Raw genomic sequence first — 16,508 nt, forward strand, 5'->3', positions numbered from 1 at the left:
GTGCGGCGCGGCTGCCCGAGGCGGGCGACCCTCGGCCGGGGCCGGCAGCCGCACGGCCCGACTTCGCCTCGCAAGGCGGCGGTCGGCAGGGAGGGAGGGCGCTCCCAGGGGAAAACCGCACGGATCCCGCAGGGCGGGTGCGCCTCCAGGACCCCTGCCTGGCCGAAGCGACCAGGGCCGGGAAGCACCGAGCGCGCCGGAGCCGTCCGCGGGCGCCGCCTCAGCCCCCGCGGGGCCTCGCGGGCAGGGCGGGAGGGAGGCGCGGCCGCCGCGGTGCATGCCGGCACATGCAGTTTCCCGCCGCCTGCCCGCGCCCAGACTGCGTTTCCCGTGAAGCCGTGCGGGGGAGCGCGAGCCACGGTGTGCGTCAGCGGCGCGGGCAGCCAATCGCGGCGCGGCCGGGGCGAGCGCCGTCAGCCGCCAATGTTGTTTTCGCTGAGTCGAGCTGCTGTTGTTGGCGGCGGCGGCGCCATATTGGAAGGGACGAGCCCCCGTTAGCGAGAAGCCCCTTGGCGCTGGCCCGGCCGCCGCCATGCTGTATCTGGAGGACTATCTGGAGAGTGAGTGTGTGCGGGACGGGGGTGCCGGGCGGCCGGGCACGGCCGGTGGAGGGGAGCCGGGGGGAAGCCGCGGCGAAGAGGCGGCGCCCCCCCTCCCCCACGGCGGTGAGTGACTGACTGACTGTCTTCCTCCCTCCCTCCCTCCTTCTCTCCCCGCTCCCCCGTGTCCCTGCAGTGATCGAGCAGCTTCCCATGGATCTGCGCGACAGGTTCACCGAGATGCGCGAGATGGACCTGCAGGTGCAGAGTACGTGAGTCCCGCCCCCTCCGCTCTGCCCGCCCCCTCCCCTCCCCGCGCCCCGCGCGCGCCCGCCCCGCCCCGCCCCGCCAGCGGGGGGCGGCCGCGGGCACCGGCTCCATCGCCGCGCCCCGCCGCGGGCCCGCGGTGTGGGGAGGCGGGAGGAGGAGGAGGCGGCGAAGGCGGAGGAGGAGGAGGAGGCGAAGTAGGAGGCGGAGGCGGAGGAGGGAAGCCGGGGGCGAGGTGGCGCCGCCGGGGCGCTCCGACTTGTGCGGGCAGCTCCGCTCCCCGCCACCGCCCCGCGGGCCGGCCCGGGGCGTCCGCGCCCCTTTCCCACCCCGCGCCCGGCGCTCCGGCAGCGCCGCTGCGGAGCGGAAGGTCGGGCGCGCCTCGTCGGCACCGGGCGTCTGGCGTCGTCTCCTGCGGGCCGACGGCGCGGTGCAGCGGCCGCGGCGGCGGGAGGCGGCGCTGCGGAGGCCCGGCGCCGCGCGGGGAGCCGCCGGCACGCGGCGAGGGGCGGGGCGCGCTGGGCCGGCGCCGTGTCCGCCGGCGGCGCCGAGCCGCGGCCTTGCCGAGCCGCCCGCTCCCAGCCCGGCCCCGGCCCGCAGCCGCGCCTCGGCGCGAGTAGGGCCTGGCAGGAGTTTCGCTCCTGGGCTTGTGCTGCTCCCAGAGGCATTTTCGGTGGCACGTCCCAAACTCTTTAGATTTTTGATCCCTAAGAGCAGTGATGGTGGTTTGGAGCGTGAGTTATGTCCCACTCCTTTGGCGGGTAGCGGCGTGCTGTCTCTGAAACTTCCTGGCCAGCTCCCCTCGTAATAGCATGCGTGAAGGTGCTTCTTGCTTAGCCGTGTGTGCCCTAGCTGACAAGTAACCTCATACGCAGTCTGCTTTAGGTTTCTTTGTAGATCACTGTGTATGGGACCGTAGAATTATTCAGTTTGGGAAGGACCTTCACAATCATCCATTCCAATTGTAAACTTAATACTGCGAAATTCACCTGTGTCATCTTAAGTGCCACATCTACACATCTTCTAAATGCCTCCAGGGAATATCTCTGCTTATATCCTCATATAATCCACTGCCTTATGCTGTTTTAAGGACGCATTGCATTTTCTTCTTTTCTGATGCGATCTTGTCTGGGACATAGGTGTCCTGTAACACCTGGTTAGGTGTTGCTGTCGTTTGATGTTTGATTAATACGTTTATCTCTAACTGTGGTACAAAGGTCTCTGTTCATGAAACTTACTGCACAAAAGATGAATCACCAATACAGGAGGGTCAGACCACTGTAAAGAAGAATGAGAGAAGGAGCAAGGATTGAAATAACAAGTGAATGCCGTACAGGAATTCTTGAAAATGATAGTTTAACCTGCAATACATTGAAGTGTGGGCTCAGGCTTTCCCTTGGCTGTTTACTTCAGTGGACCCAGCAGGTCTGTTTAACAGGCTATTGAAACGTGTTTAGCTGGCTGTAGGATGTTTTTGTATACTATGGCCCAAGTGCTGTCTTGGATTCCGCACTTGAAGCTGTGGGAACAGAGCAATGGCCCCTCTTGGGAGGTAGCACCTCTGAACCAACAGTTGCTGAGGCGCACCAGGAGAGGGAGCGAGCAGCTCACTGGCTTAGGTAGTTCAGAGCAAGTTCACAAACGTTACTTTTGTGTGGTAGGGAGGCAAAAAAGCTATTACTTTTTTTGAAGTGTGTTTCAGAACTGAGCCAACTAGCACCGCCAGAGTTGCAGCAGCATAAATTCCTCTGCTTTAACTGGAAGCAGCAAATAACACTCCACATTATATTACTGGAAGTAGCAAATAGCACTGGATATTGTATACTAAGGTCAACCTTAGGCCCAGAGAAAAGTTCTCTTGGAGCTTGGTACTTCTGCAATTCTTGCACAATGAGTGATAAGGCATCCAAAGGCATTTATGAAACTTCTGGACTAGCATCTCTTCAACATCAGTTGCCAAACTGCCCTTTGAATACTACATACAAAGATGGAAGTTGTTCTCATGCTGTGACAGTGACTTGCTGTGAGTATTCAGTATCTCTGAAGTACTTGAAAACAGCACTTTGATGAGTGATGCTGTCCCAGAAACCTGTATGAGTTGTAATTAAGAGATAACTGTGCTGCTGGGTTTTAGAGTCAATGTTGATGTTATAGTCTGTCCTGTTTGGACCACGTGGACATCTAAAGGGGCAGGTGCTGCTGTTTGCTGTTAGAAGAAATAATAAACCAGCTGTACCTGTTGTATGTCCTGATTAAGACTGCTGTGGGAAAAGTAAAGACCATCTGAGCTGCGATTTGACTCTTGAGCTTTAACTGAGTTCCACATGGAGGATAAAATATGTTTCTCTAAATTCAGATTATGGATTATCAGACCTCCATGGTAAAATGTCAAGGTCTGGAAAAAGGCCTCTCTCCTAATAGAATTTCTGGCAACTTTCTTGTGAAATCTTATCTAAGAGATCAGTGTCTCAGAATATAGTATCACAGTTGGATTAAAAAGGTAGGGGAGGAGAAAAGGTGAAGGAACCTGAACGTACCAGAGAGAACTTTTCATATAGATAATAAGAATTCATAATAGATCTGACCTGCATTCCCTTTTGCTGTTTCTGCCTTTCCAGGAGAGACCAGGTTTCTGTGGAAGTTTTCCCTTGGGCAGTCTTACACAGACTGCTATAGGTATACTCAGTAAAAAATGAAGATGTAAGATTGATTTTTTTTTTTTTTTTTTTTTCTTTTCACATCTTTGGAGCTATTGGAATAGCTAGCACCTAACTGCCCTCTGGGAATCAGAGATGGAACATTTGTGTCTCTTGGCTTTATGGACCAAATTAAAGTCATTTGGTCAAAGAACAAAGCTTTTAGCAGCCTCCACGTGAAGTGTGTGCAGGCTTCCTTGATGTTCAGGCTTTCTAAACTTTGCTCTGAAGAGCACAGTGCAAGCTGAAAGTGCTCATTGCACAGGTTCTCTCATCTTTAGCCTTTTTTTATGCCAAAACTGTTTGACTGCTTTGTTTGTCTGAGTCTAAGTAAAGTTGATGTGAGCCTATGTCACAACGGTTTGCCTTGGGATTAATTGAGCTCTGGCTGGTCAGTTGTTAGATTGCTCTTGGTTTTGATGCTGGACATTCTCAGCACAGGGAAACCCAATGAATGTTTTTTATCATTTAGTATGAATGATTGTTGGTTCTTTACATGAACAGTTATTTCTAGCTTTGAATTTTCACAGATTGTGAAAATCTTTGGGCTCCACTGGATTTGAAGAGTTGATCATACCCGCTTATTCATGAGTTTCTTGAACTAGTTAGTTTTTGTTTGGTTTTTTGTTTGGTGGTTGTTTGGGGTTTTTTTTTTTTTTTTTGGTAAAGGATGATGCCCATCGTGTGATCCAGTTTTAATGGTGGTTTCTGAAAGTATCTTACGTGTTTTACACCCAGAGCCTGAAGTCTGTAGGTAGCTGATGCATTGTCATGTTTGATTTGAAACTGCTATCTGGACAGTATCACTGAGAGTGCTGTGAAAAACATTTTCAGTACTGTCATCTGTCCTGAGACTAGCAAGGCTATCAAAGCCAGTTTGACCGAGGGAGCTGTGTGCGTTTGGAAAAATATGCAAGCTGTTGCATGCACAGGTGTTCAGCTGTTGAAATATTAAACTCAGTGTTGAGTTTCTTGGTTTGTTTTTGGGGTTTTTTTTGAAGGAAGGAAAGGAAAGGGAATCCCTGTTCCCATCTCAGTAAACAATGAAACAAATAACTTGTGGCTGACATTTTCCTTTCTTACAATAGTTAATGTTAGAGAATTAGTGATTTTATTTTTTCCCTTACGATACTTCTCAACTTCATGCAAGTGAGAATCCTGTCCAAATAGTGTTTCATCAGTGCATATATCCCTTAGTGCTACCCTGTGGGGGTGGGGGGAATAACTTTGTGAGTGCTTCCAATTTGCCCTCACCCTTCCTAGCATTACATACAGCGGAGAGGGCCTTGAATTAAAGGCAGTGACTTGACTCTTCAGTTGCTCTACCTTTTTGAGGCACTAATTTTTTCAATTATTTGGTTTTGTATTTGACTGTTTCTCTTAGGAGAACATTTTGTTTCCTGCTCAGTTTGTAACTGGCTAGAATGTTCCAAAATCAGCAGTCTAGAGCCCTGGGTGAGGAGTTTGGGTCGTGCTTTAAGTCACTACCACTGCTCTTAGGGACAAAAAACCTTTAGAACTTGGAGTCCTGCCTGTCCCATGCTGGAGAGCACAAGAACCTTGATGAGAATCCTACCAGAATGCAATTCTGCTTCTTGGAAATTAAGGTAAGTATTTCCCTTCTCAGTCCACTGTCACTTGGTTGTTTTGGTTTTGTTTTTTTTTCCTCTGATAGTTTGCACCTCAGTCCTGTCAACTTTGTTTAAGAAAAAAATTCCACCTTATTTCATAATGTTTATGTACATGAGAAGATAACGTTTATCTTAATTTTTTCCTGTGCTACAGATGCAATGGATCAGCTTGAGCAGAGGGTAAATGAATTTTTTATGAATGCAAAGAAAAACAAACCTGAATGGAGAGAAGAACAAATGACATCAATCAAAAAAGTAAGGATATCACAGGAGTGGATCACACTTTTATTTTGCAAACAAAGAGAACCTTAGAAAAAAATGGCTTATGATTGATGGAGACTTAAGTGTTCAGAACTGTGACTTCCCTTGGGCTTTCACAGAGATGGATAAAACTACCTAGGAGGGGAAAAATTACTGAAAAGTTTCTTTGATCAAGCATTTCTCTCAAGTTTTACCCAGTATTTGCTAGCATTTTAAAAATTATGATCCTGAAATGGTGAGGAAACCAGGTACTAAATTTTAGCTCAGATGTTTTGTTTCTGCTTGTGTGACATGGAGTTGTGTAAGCTAATTAGCTTTCTTTTAGGTGATATTTTTCAAGCTTAGCTTCAGCGTTTCCTGTGATTCTGCCTATGTCCTTGTATGTGTTATACATATGGTATATGTAGCTTTAGCAGGGGAGAAATAAGAAGGTGGATGTGTTCTGTTTTATCCTTCAACACTTGGGCATTGGTCATGGTATTGTTAGCAAGGCAGTACATCATCTTTTTTTCAGGAGAAACTCCTCTGTAGTCTTCTACTTGCTACTTCAGTCCCTTATTTGGCCAAGGTGTTTTTTTCTTTAGTTAATACAAACAGATTGATATATTTAAAAAAAGAAAAAGTCAAAGCTCTGACTTCCCTGGCATAAATGAAAAATTTGCTTTTGACTTTAGTTTTACCAAAATTTCAAGTTTTCACCTAAGCAAGATACTCTTTAGTGGAAATTGAGAATAAAAAGGCACATAAACCTGTTTAAATCTAGAGTAAAAACATGTGCAGACATACTTATAAAAAAAAGGTTTGTTTGTGGATTTTCATTAGTTAGAGCAGAGTTTAAAATTGGATTGCTTTAGTCAAATTATTATACATTTATGAATTATTATTTTAAAATAATTTAAATTATGTACATCATTATGTCTGTTTAACTACAGTGTTGGAAAGGCCTCCCCTCACAGTACTTGTTAGCATAATTTTGAAGGGTGATAGTATCTGTGGTGGTCCTAAAGTTCCATATGACGTGAAAGACAGTCTCATTTTGAGTCTGTAACCTTATGCTGTATAGATTGTTTCTTTTCTTGTAGCATTTCTTGCAGAAATCTAAGGAGGAAGTGTCCACATCTTGTAGTTTGGCTTTTTCTAAGGCACAGACAGTAAATTGATACGTATTATATCTCTCATCTAAATTCAGCTGATTGTTGTTTACAGTAGAGTTTCATACACTTTCTGAAAACTGACTTGCATTTCTCCTTGTAACTTACATTTTGCGCTGAATAACAAAGCTTAAAATGAGCGAAATTAATTCAGTTACATTCATAATTTGAAAAAAATTCTCTTTATAACAGGATTATTACAAGGCTTTGGAAGACGCAGATGAAAAAGTGCAATTGGCTAATCAAATATATGATTTGGTAAGTGGACAGAAGGCTTGTGGTGAACTACCTAAATTTGTGCCCTAAGGACTTATAAACATTTTGATAAGCACTACAACAGTGCTGCCTGTACTGTTATGCCAGCTACATACAGATGTTTTTGTTGGTGAAAGAAGCGTTTCATATTGGTTGCTATGAGTAGTGTCACTTAAATACAAAACATACAGGAATAATTTTAGAAATCATAAGGTTTTTGTGCATGTTGGTTTTGTTTTAGTTTCATTTATTATTTTTTTCAAAGATACTGTAAGCAGGTTTCACTTCCTTATAGCATGTGTATTTTGAATTTTAAGTATCTTTATTTTACATTTTCTTAGAGAATAGAACCTGCAAGTCAGACTGCACTAGGACATAGTAAACATAAACCAATTATTTCTTGTCTGCTTTAATTTCACTTCAGATAACCAGAAGTTCAAAAAATTGGAACTTACCCTCTCTCTTGGTTAGTTGGTAACTGCAAAAAATTGCTCAGTTTTTAATAGTTTAGGGACAGGTACATTCTGCTGTATGACTTTAGATGAAGAAAGCATTGGAACATAGTGTCTCTTCCCATGAAGTGAAGTTCAGTTTTTTTTGTTACTGTTAATTTTCAGTACCCAAGAGCAAGTCATAGTTTACTCAAACGCACAGGAGTCTTTACACTTCCAGTTTAGAGACCCCTTTACTCAATACTTAGGTTTACTGGTGTGTATAGTGGCATGGCATACAGATTGCAACTCAGTGAACTTGCAATTTCCCCAACGCTGCCCAGCCTCTTCTAAAGCGCATGTTCTTTCTCTTCCCCTTTCTGTAGCATACCCACAGTATCCCCAAGTCCTCTTCGCCTTTTTTTTTTCTCAAAAAACCCCACTTTAACACCGTGCCTTGGAATGTCAGCTGCAGTAAGAGGAGGGCTTCTAGCTGCTGAGCCAGTATGTAGCCTTCTTGTATCCTGTGATTGACTTCACAGCTTGGGAGCAACAGTGCTATTTTGGTGTTAACTCTAGTATCTCAGCTGAGTTAGGGAAATGTAGGTGACTGAGTAGTTGTGCTTCTTAGCGGTCTTATACATGCTTAGTACAGCACGGCAGAGAGTTGCTGGATAGGAAGTATTTAGTGATCCTGAGATTAAGGATGTTCATACTCATGTTCCGGAACTGGATGGTATTTATTGGTGCTTTGTCTCAAAAACAGGTAGACCGTCATTTGAGAAAATTGGACCAGGAACTTGCTAAATTTAAAATGGAACTTGAAGCAGATAATGCTGGAATTACAGAAATATTAGAGAGACGTAAGTATACATTATTTTCTTTAAGGACTTGACAGATTTTTCTGTCAATTTACAAAATTGAAATATCGTACCACTTGTTTGTGGCCAGCAGTATTTCCACTTGTTTCAGAATTGTGTTTTAACCTGCATGCTTTTCATCAGTCACCGATTCTGAAATTTTAGTTTCAACCGCAATTTTTATTGGTGAAGTCAAAATACAACTGAGCAATTAGAATTTATTTTTTATTGCACAACTGTTGCACTTATGTATTGTTACAGTAAGGTACATAATTCTTTGAACCTGTTTTTAATGACTGTAGGTATTCAGACAAGTACTTCAGCCTAAGCTTGCCACCTACCTAGTTAAAAGTGTACCATTTCTTACTTGAATTGATTGCCACCAAGTTGAGGAGGGTCATTATTTTAGTTACAGGTGTGGAATGTCAAGTAAAGTTCGGTACTCAGTGGTTTTCTTTTTCCGAAGGGGAAAGAATGGATTGTTTTGTAATAGGGTAGCGAGGGAGAAGCATTTTGGGTAAGAAACCTGCATGCTTAACAAATACAGCAAAACATCTAGATATCAAGTTCAAATATAATCATGATTAATTTAAAAATTGATTTAACTGCTGTGATTACAGAGCTAAGAGGCAGTGACTGTTCTCATATCCAAGGGTACTTAAAGGTGATCTAAATCACTTGAGATTAGGAATAACTAGTCTTTCTTTGAACTTTGTGCGGCTTTGTCAAAAAGCTGGGAGTTTTTGGATATTTTTTGTAATTGCTATTACAAATAACAGGCACAAAAAGAGAACTGCAAAGTAAGTGCTTTTATTGAACTAGCAACTACAGAAAAGGACTCCCAGCTGCGGTTTTAAGATGTGATACTGCCTTCAGTTGAGCTGTGTGTTTGGTAAGGTAGGTAGAGTTTCAAGAATTCAAAACAGAAAGGTACCAGATTGCATGTTGCATCTTTAAGGTTGGTTGGTTTTGTTTTGTTGTTGTTTTTTTTTTTTTTTTAATTAAGTGAAAAGTAGAAGCCTCTTAACATTTTTGGCTTTCAGAGTAAATCCATGCAGTTGAGGTTCCGCCAGAGGGCAACCTTTGGACTAGTTCATAACAGTTAATGTCAGCTCAGCCAAAATGTCTCCTTATGCTTTGAACCTCTTTTAGAATAATTTTCTTTAAACTTTTGTCAATATATTCGTGTACTTTTTGAAAGCACTGAAAGAGGTGAAGAAATGTCAAAGCTACAGATTTTGAAAAATGAATAATTACTTTCTTGAATTGTCTTTTGTATAAATGTAAGTTGGTAGGTTTTGCAGCTAGTTCAAAATCTTTTTGTCAAAGATTCATACACAAATTGTTGTGTATTGTGCTAATGGAAATTTATGGTCAGAGTCTCTCCCATGCTGTGATTGTTTAGCCTCACATTAGAAGAAATATTAGTCTTAGACATGGACTTGAATTTGTGCCCCGCTGCCTTCCCCCTCCAACCCCCGCCTTCATTGAGTTGTTGCTCTGTGTATTTTGCATACTAAGAAAATTTGGGTAATGATTGAGATCCCTTCCCGTTGAATGTTAGATCATCTTGACAAACGTTGCCAGTGCTTGTGTGCTTTGACTCCATCTGACAAGACGGACTCAGTGAGACAAGATACCTCGTTAATATAGTTTACCTGTTAACAATTGTCTTTTCAATTCGTGTTGGTATAGATTGTCAGTATTTTTGGTGCAGCATTCTCAAACTATCAGCAGCTTGTGTGCAGCTCATTTGAGTAAGTGGCATGTTGAGAACAATGTTATTTGTTCTCCATATTGGCCTTGATTTTAACTTCCTATTTCAACAGTTGAACAGCAGTAGTCACCAGTTTTTATTTTGAAACTGTTATTCTCACTGCCTCCTGGTTGTACAAAGGAAGGGTTTCAACTCTAGCAAAACCCCTTCTGTTTTTCTATTCTATTAAAATAAATATAACTGCATAGTGATTTGGTTAATATTAAAAAGATCCATTTAGTATCTAAAAGTCAAAACCTGTCCTTTTTACCTCCCTCATAGGGTCTCTGGAGCTGGATACACCATCACAGCCTGTGAATAACCATCATGCCCATTCTCACACTCCAGTAGAGAGTAAGTATTTGAGACTTAAGAACATGTCCGCTCTTTATGTTTGCTTATTTTGAGTAGTTGAGTAGTGTTAGGGAAAAAAAATGTTTGCAACTTTTTTCTTTTTCTCCAGACATGGCGGGGGGGGGGAAGGCATAATTCAATGATAATCGTGCCTATTCAGAAGAAGTGCAAGAATGAAATAATAAAGTTCTGCTGGTGGAAATTAGTTGGAAGTGCTGTTTTAAGGTCTTCAGTTATAGTTTGACTTTCAAGCTGGAAAGTTTTTACATTTAAGTTCCCTTCATTTGTTTCATTTAGAAAGGAGAAACAATCCATCTTCGCACCATGGTGCAACAGATCACGCTCCTGAAAAGAAGTTTAAATCTGAAGCTCTTCTATCTACCCTGACTTCAGATGCTTCTAAAGAAAATACACCAGGTAATCTTAATTGTCGTGGATTTTACTGCTTTTTAATTGGAAGATGAGAAACTCTATTGTATTTGTGAGTTACTGTCTTTTGAAATCAGAGGCTTATACCCTTTCCTCTGGGATTTTTTGGTCATTTGAAATGTGAGAATTTGCAAACATTGTTACTCATCTGTGTTGTCCATGGAGCACAACAGCTTTGTTGTCATTTAACAGAAGCATGCTGCGTCTTTCCTTTTATTTACACTGCTTGGAAGAAGGTTGCAGTACAGTTTCATTCAGCCAGTAGCAGAAGTATAAGAGATCAATGCATGATTATTTCAGGAAAAAGAAACACATGCAACATTTTCCAAAGCAAGGGAAAAGAATTTTCACGCTTTTTTTTTAAGAGTTGGTCTAACATGGCATTTGGCTACAATAAAATAAAATTCTTTCATGTGTTGTCTATTTCAAAAGAGGTGAGAAGTCTTTTTGAGTAATATGAAAAAAAAAAGCCACGACTTTCTGCCCATTTTCAAAATTAGGGTGTTTCATAGTTTCTTTTCTGAAAATAAAAGATGGTGAGAGGTTACAGTAAGTAAATTACCTTACGCTTTGGAATTTAGTGCTGTTGATCAGTTTCAGTAGTCTCCCTCATACCCATTTTACTTCTCTTTTGAAGGAACTGCACATGAGATGGTGCATAAAATGTAACTGTTTGAGCAGTCTGTAGATGGTCATGGAAATCTTGCATTACAATTGTGATTTATGGTTTTTAGAATTTAAGTTTATTAACAGTTTTACTTCGGAGGCAGGATCGGTGTACAGTCACATTTTTACTCCCTTCTTAATGGTTACGGTAGTCAGCATTATTTCAGTAGAGGTTGGGTTTATAGACATGGCAGCTGCATCTGTTCCTTGATAACTGAATATGATCGTGAGTACTGTCTTTCTAAAAGGAGTCCTTGCACGTGAGGGTAGGTGGGCAACAAACTTTTTTTCTTAAGCCAATACTGGCTGTGTCAAATAACGTCTTACACTTTTTTCCAAATGATCAGACTGCTCTGACGCATAAACGGAGTTCCGACTCTTTCACTGGTTGTCATGTATAACTCTTCTTAAAATGCAAAGGTATTTAGTTTCATTTTGAATTTCATAAATGTGTTCTGTTCATCAAGGGTGTCGAAACAGTAATTCATCATCCTCTTCAAACAATGCATACAATACAAACTCTTCTCAACCATTGGCATCATATAACCTGGGCTCATTATCTTCAGGATCTGGGGCTGGTGCAATTACCATGGCAGCAGCTCAAGCAGTGCAAGCCACAGCACAGGTAATGTCAAAACATTCTTGTCATTCTGCATCTGCTATCAATTAAGAAGAAAGAGTAGTGATTTTTTTATTTTTTTTTTAATCTGAGTTCCCATGATCACTTTCAGCAGTGTGATTCAGTTCTCATATTACCATTTTGGTTCATATGCTACAGTTTCATCCTATAAAACTTGCATAAAGGGACAGCTTATTTTCTAGCTTTTCTTGTGGGACATTCTTACACCTTTTTACCATTTACATCATTTTGTTAGCAGGGTAACTAATGAACCTGTGCAGATAATTAGCAGTTAGCAGCCTGGTATGTCTTCTGTAAGAGCTCTACTGTGTAATCTGATACAATATCAGTATTCCTTTAGATGAAGGAAGGAAGACGAACATCCAGTCTAAAAGCCAGCTATGAAGCATTTAAGAACAATGATTTTCAGCTTGGAAGAGAATTTTCATTATCCAGAGATTCAACTGGATATTCATCATCAGCTCTGGCATCTACATTAACACAGACATTAAGTTCATCAACCACAGATTCACGAAGTGGCAGAAAAAGCAAGTAGGTTTTCTTGTTGAATGCAATTACAGCTTTTAAGACAACTAAGCTTTTCTTTAAAGGTCATGGGCCATATATGTGGGAAGGGGGATCAGCAGAAATAGTGATTGCCTGCTGGCCTTTTTTTTTTTTTTTTTTTTTTTTTTTTAGTTCAGGGCTTTCTTCTTTTGTCATTTCATGTCTTTTTTTTCTTTAAGCAAATTCACTTCAGGGTTTTAAATAAATGTCTTGCTTTGCTTTGTATTCTGTGATATAGTCTAGTTTCTTCCTTTGTTCTTCTGTGTTCTGGAGAGAAGATTTGCCCTAAAAGCAAATTTGGGGAATTACCATGTAGTGGCTTAGATGATTTTGAAATAATGTGGAGATCTGCTTCATGCCACTTCTCAAATAATCACAAAGTGATTTCTGGTGCTGCCCATCTAGGACAGGAAACAGAATGAATTTTAATTCTGATTAAAATGAAGTTTAAAAACATTTTAAACAACACGGTGTCACAACACATTGTGACAGCAATCCACACAAGTTGTACTTGAAAGCGTCTGTGTCAAAATGCCCATCCTTTTAAACTGACTTGTGGGTTTTTTCTTCATAGAAATTTGTGTGTGTTCACAGCTCAGTTAGTAATTTTATCTTACCCATACATGAAAAATGCTTCTATCTTGGGTGTCAGATCTGACCTATAAGCAAAAGCTAGAATTTGTATTCTGTCACTGTTCTATGGAGAGATTAGTGATGCTTGAGTGGAGATTAACATAGAATCAGTCATCTTCAAAACAGTTATCTATTGTACATGACATATGACATTTTTTATATGTAAATTCCTCTTTTATTGGTAATATAATTTTTATGGGGACCTGACACCAAGGCTGTTGTTGGAAAATTTTGTGAAGAAAAAGATTCATTAAAGGTATTTGGCAGTTTAAAGCTGTTAGATTCAATTGATTAGAATAGCATGGCTCACATTTGTAAGCTGGTGCAACTTGTTTTCTTTTCCAAAGAACATTCAGTGTGTCCATTTCAGTTCTTGCAATTGTTGAATGAAATCTGTTGGGGAATGATGCTTTGGGATTTACATACTGCAGTATTTCAGAGTCAACGAAGTACTTGCTTAGTGATTCTTTCACTTGGCAGGAAATGAAATGATGTATGCTATTTTTTTCTTCTTTTTTTTTACCCTTCCCCAGAAACAACAACAAATCTTCAAGTCAGCAGTCCTCATCATCTTCCTCTTCTTCCTCTCTATCATCGTGTTCTTCTTCATCTGCACTGGCACAAGAACTCTCTCAGCAAACAGCAGTAATACCAGAGACCGATTCTAATAGCCAGGTTGACTGGACCTATGATCCAAATGAGCCACGTTACTGCATTTGTAATCAGGTAAGGATGGCTTCCAACCCGAAACACAGCTACAGCTGCTATTTCGTTGCAGCTGAACTTCCTTCTCTGATTGCTAATTTAAAAACATTCTGTTGCAGTCTTGAAATTCTGATATGTTTTTATTTACTTACTGCTGATATGAATAATAAATTCAACTGTTGAAGCTAAAACCAAGGAAGTTTTCTGGTGATGTGACATGCTTAGAGAGTTTTAAATCTTTCAATGAATTCAGGAATAACTCAATTAAAAATTGAATAGGTTCACAGTAGAATGTAGTTAAAATATTAAAGTTAGTGAGGAATTGGCCTGATCTCCCTTACTTTCCTTTAAAAAAAATCCAGCAAATGATCCCGAAACAAAAGCTATCCAGAAACTTTTGAGACTGAATGACAACATGAGAAACTTTGATGTAAAAATGCCTGTTCTTATTTTAAAGACTTTTAAGAGTGTTGGCATTTTTCAGAGTTTATAGAATTCTGTAATTGTCTTGAAAACATTCGATTGTTTCAAATAAAGTGCTTGAAATTGTCATGTATACAAGGGAAACATCAATATAATCTGGAAAACTGGGCTGATAGTGTGCCGAGTACTATTTAGAGCAAAATGGGCTTCATTCAGGTTTTGAATACTGACCTTTTTTTATCCAACCTAAAATATGCAGGAAGTATCTTTGCTTTTCTTTTTTGCATAAAAAGATTTTGAAAATCAATTTTCTATGAACTTTGGGTTCTTTGGGTTGTGTAACAAAAGAAAAATCAAAATATTGTTGCTGCTGTTTAATGGAAAAACTCCTCAAAGGAAGAAACTTGAACTTTAGCCTTTTGAAAACATCGATTGCTTTTCGTTACTAATATAACTATTAATAAGGGGTTTTTTTCTTATTTGCTAGGTGTCCTATGGTGAAATGGTAGGCTGTGATAACCAAGATGTAAGTAACAACGTTCAAAAGTCTCATGGGAGGCTTGTGCATGTAACTATTGGTTGCAGGAGTTACTTTTCTTTAGAGTTAGTGTTGGAGTACAGCTTTAGAGTGACGTGCACATGCGTTGAACTGTTCTTCAGGAAACTTCTCATCTGTCCCCACTGTTCAGGTTCTTTTAGAAGGCTTCACCCTTTACTGGGAACGTTTGATATCTTTAAAATGCCCTTTATTTCTGAGAATTTGTAGCTATGTCACTACTGATATCAGTTGTCCCCTTCAAGTAAAATAGTTGTAAAAAAACAGTTGAATGTAATCATGTATTTACTGAGATACTACATTTAAACAGGAGTGAGCGATGACTTTTGTGTCACTTAGTGTTCACAAACTGAATATTTCAAAGCACAACATACTTTTTTTGCTTTTAATGAGTCCATATGTGACTCCTAGAATTGTAACTTTCCTTAGTCCGTTGAATATATTTTTGGGTCTTAAATCCTCCTCTCTTCTTGTTTGCCCTGTGACTTTGTGTGAACAGCAAAATCTCTGCTTTTTACTAATACTTCATTTTCATAGTATTGTATTTGTGATAGGTATTTTGAAAAAAAAAACAGATCCCAAACCTTCTCTTTAATTCTGCTTTTATAGTGCCCTATTGAGTGGTTCCACTATGGATGTGTTGGACTGACAGAAGCACCGAAAGGGAAATGGTTCTGTCCACAGTGTACGGCTGCAATGAAGAGAAGAGGCAGTAGACATAAATAAGTTTCTTCACCTGGAAAACAAATTACATACTAAAGGTTTTATAGAGGACTTGGGAGGGGGAGGAATCCCACCACACTTCCTTGCAACCACTTAAGGGTTAACATAGCAGTCGTAAGATCTTGAACTATTGATTTTGCTAGTTGTGTTTTAATATTGTAAGTAAATTATTTATGCACATTGATGTGCTATGGATACTATTCCAGTGAGCCTTGGATTGTTCCAGTGGCCAGCATATGCAGACATTTGTACTATCAAACCATTTTCTCTAAGCAGTGGGCATTCTACAATTACTCAATCTTCCAAAAATTCCGATAAGTCAAGATTTTAAATGTATGTTTTATATACAACAGATATATTCTGCTGCATGTACTGTACTCAAGAGCTGTTATGTAACACTATGTATATAAATGGTGCAAAAAGTCAGTGCTTCTGAAAAAAAAAAAAGAGACAATGGTTTTTAAAATGCCTTTATAGCTTTGGTTCTTTATGAAACTTAATTCAGCAGGCTGAAGAAAATGGTTCTTGTATACAGCGGGCTGTTGTCCTCTAGGGTACTTGAGTATGTAAAAGCAAAAAAAATGCTGTAGAATAAAACAAACTTGTGCCATTAGTCTTTATATGTTTCTGCTCCAGAGAAGGTGCAGGCCATAAGAGGAAAAAAAGGTGTTAAAGTGATGATAAATTTTTATACCAAATGTGTTTATTTTTTTGTGCAAGTAATCCTTTAAATTTGAATTGTATTAGGTGTTACAATAAAACAACCTCAACTCCTGAAATAATGTTTTTTGTACATTTGTCAAAAAAAGGTTTGTCCCTGAAATGATATCAGAGGAACACAGCTGAGTTTGCATAAGAAATTCCTGTACGTGACCCATGTGGAGGATGGTTGCACAGGAGGACATTTCTGTCATGGGTGGGTAACATACATACGTAGGCAAATGCTGAAACGTATTTGCTTTGATGTGTCTGTCTCCGAGCAATCA

General features: G+C 40.7%; 1 protein-coding gene across 4 annotated transcripts; it reads left to right on the plus strand.

Annotated features, from left to right (window-relative positions):
• The first annotated feature begins 381 nt into the window (after positions 1-381).
• Positions 382-16,301, plus strand: ING3 (inhibitor of growth family member 3). Of its 4 annotated transcripts, none has more exons than XM_040595250.1 (12): positions 382-560; positions 736-807; positions 5,288-5,388; positions 6,738-6,803; positions 7,998-8,094; positions 10,130-10,201; positions 10,499-10,618; positions 11,863-11,921; positions 12,277-12,467; positions 13,649-13,841; positions 14,731-14,769; positions 15,409-16,301. In XM_040595250.1, the coding sequence occupies exons 1-12, from the start codon at positions 533-535 to the stop codon at positions 15,523-15,525; spliced, it is 1,155 nt and encodes a 384-aa protein (XP_040451184.1). In that variant the 5' UTR covers positions 382-532; the 3' UTR covers positions 15,526-16,301. The 4 variants fall into 4 exon arrangements, with proteins under 4 accessions (XP_040451184.1, XP_040451183.1, XP_040451185.1 ...); XM_040595249.1 differs by having other exon boundaries at positions 383-560; positions 11,764-11,921; XM_040595251.1 differs by lacking the exon at positions 382-560 and adding an exon at positions 4,887-5,109 and having other exon boundaries at positions 730-807; positions 11,764-11,921.
• Positions 16,302-16,508: the final 207 nt, after the last annotated feature.

Source organism: Falco naumanni, chromosome 5 (assembly GCF_017639655.2).
Source record: "Falco naumanni isolate bFalNau1 chromosome 5, bFalNau1.pat, whole genome shotgun sequence".
Taxonomy (NCBI): Eukaryota; Metazoa; Chordata; class Aves; order Falconiformes; family Falconidae; genus Falco; species Falco naumanni.

Bases quoted from the DNA above. Each gene is read 5' to 3' on its own strand.
- ING3 (XM_040595249.1), top strand. From the start codon at position 533: ATGCTGTATCTGGAGGACTATCTGGAGA. The intron at 561-735 runs GTGAGTGTGTGC...GTGTCCCTGCAG, and splicing joins TCTGGAGGACTATCTGGAGA to TGATCGAGCAGCTTCCCATG. The intron at 14,770-15,408 runs GTAAGTAACAAC...CTGCTTTTATAG, and splicing joins TAGGCTGTGATAACCAAGAT to TGCCCTATTGAGTGGTTCCA.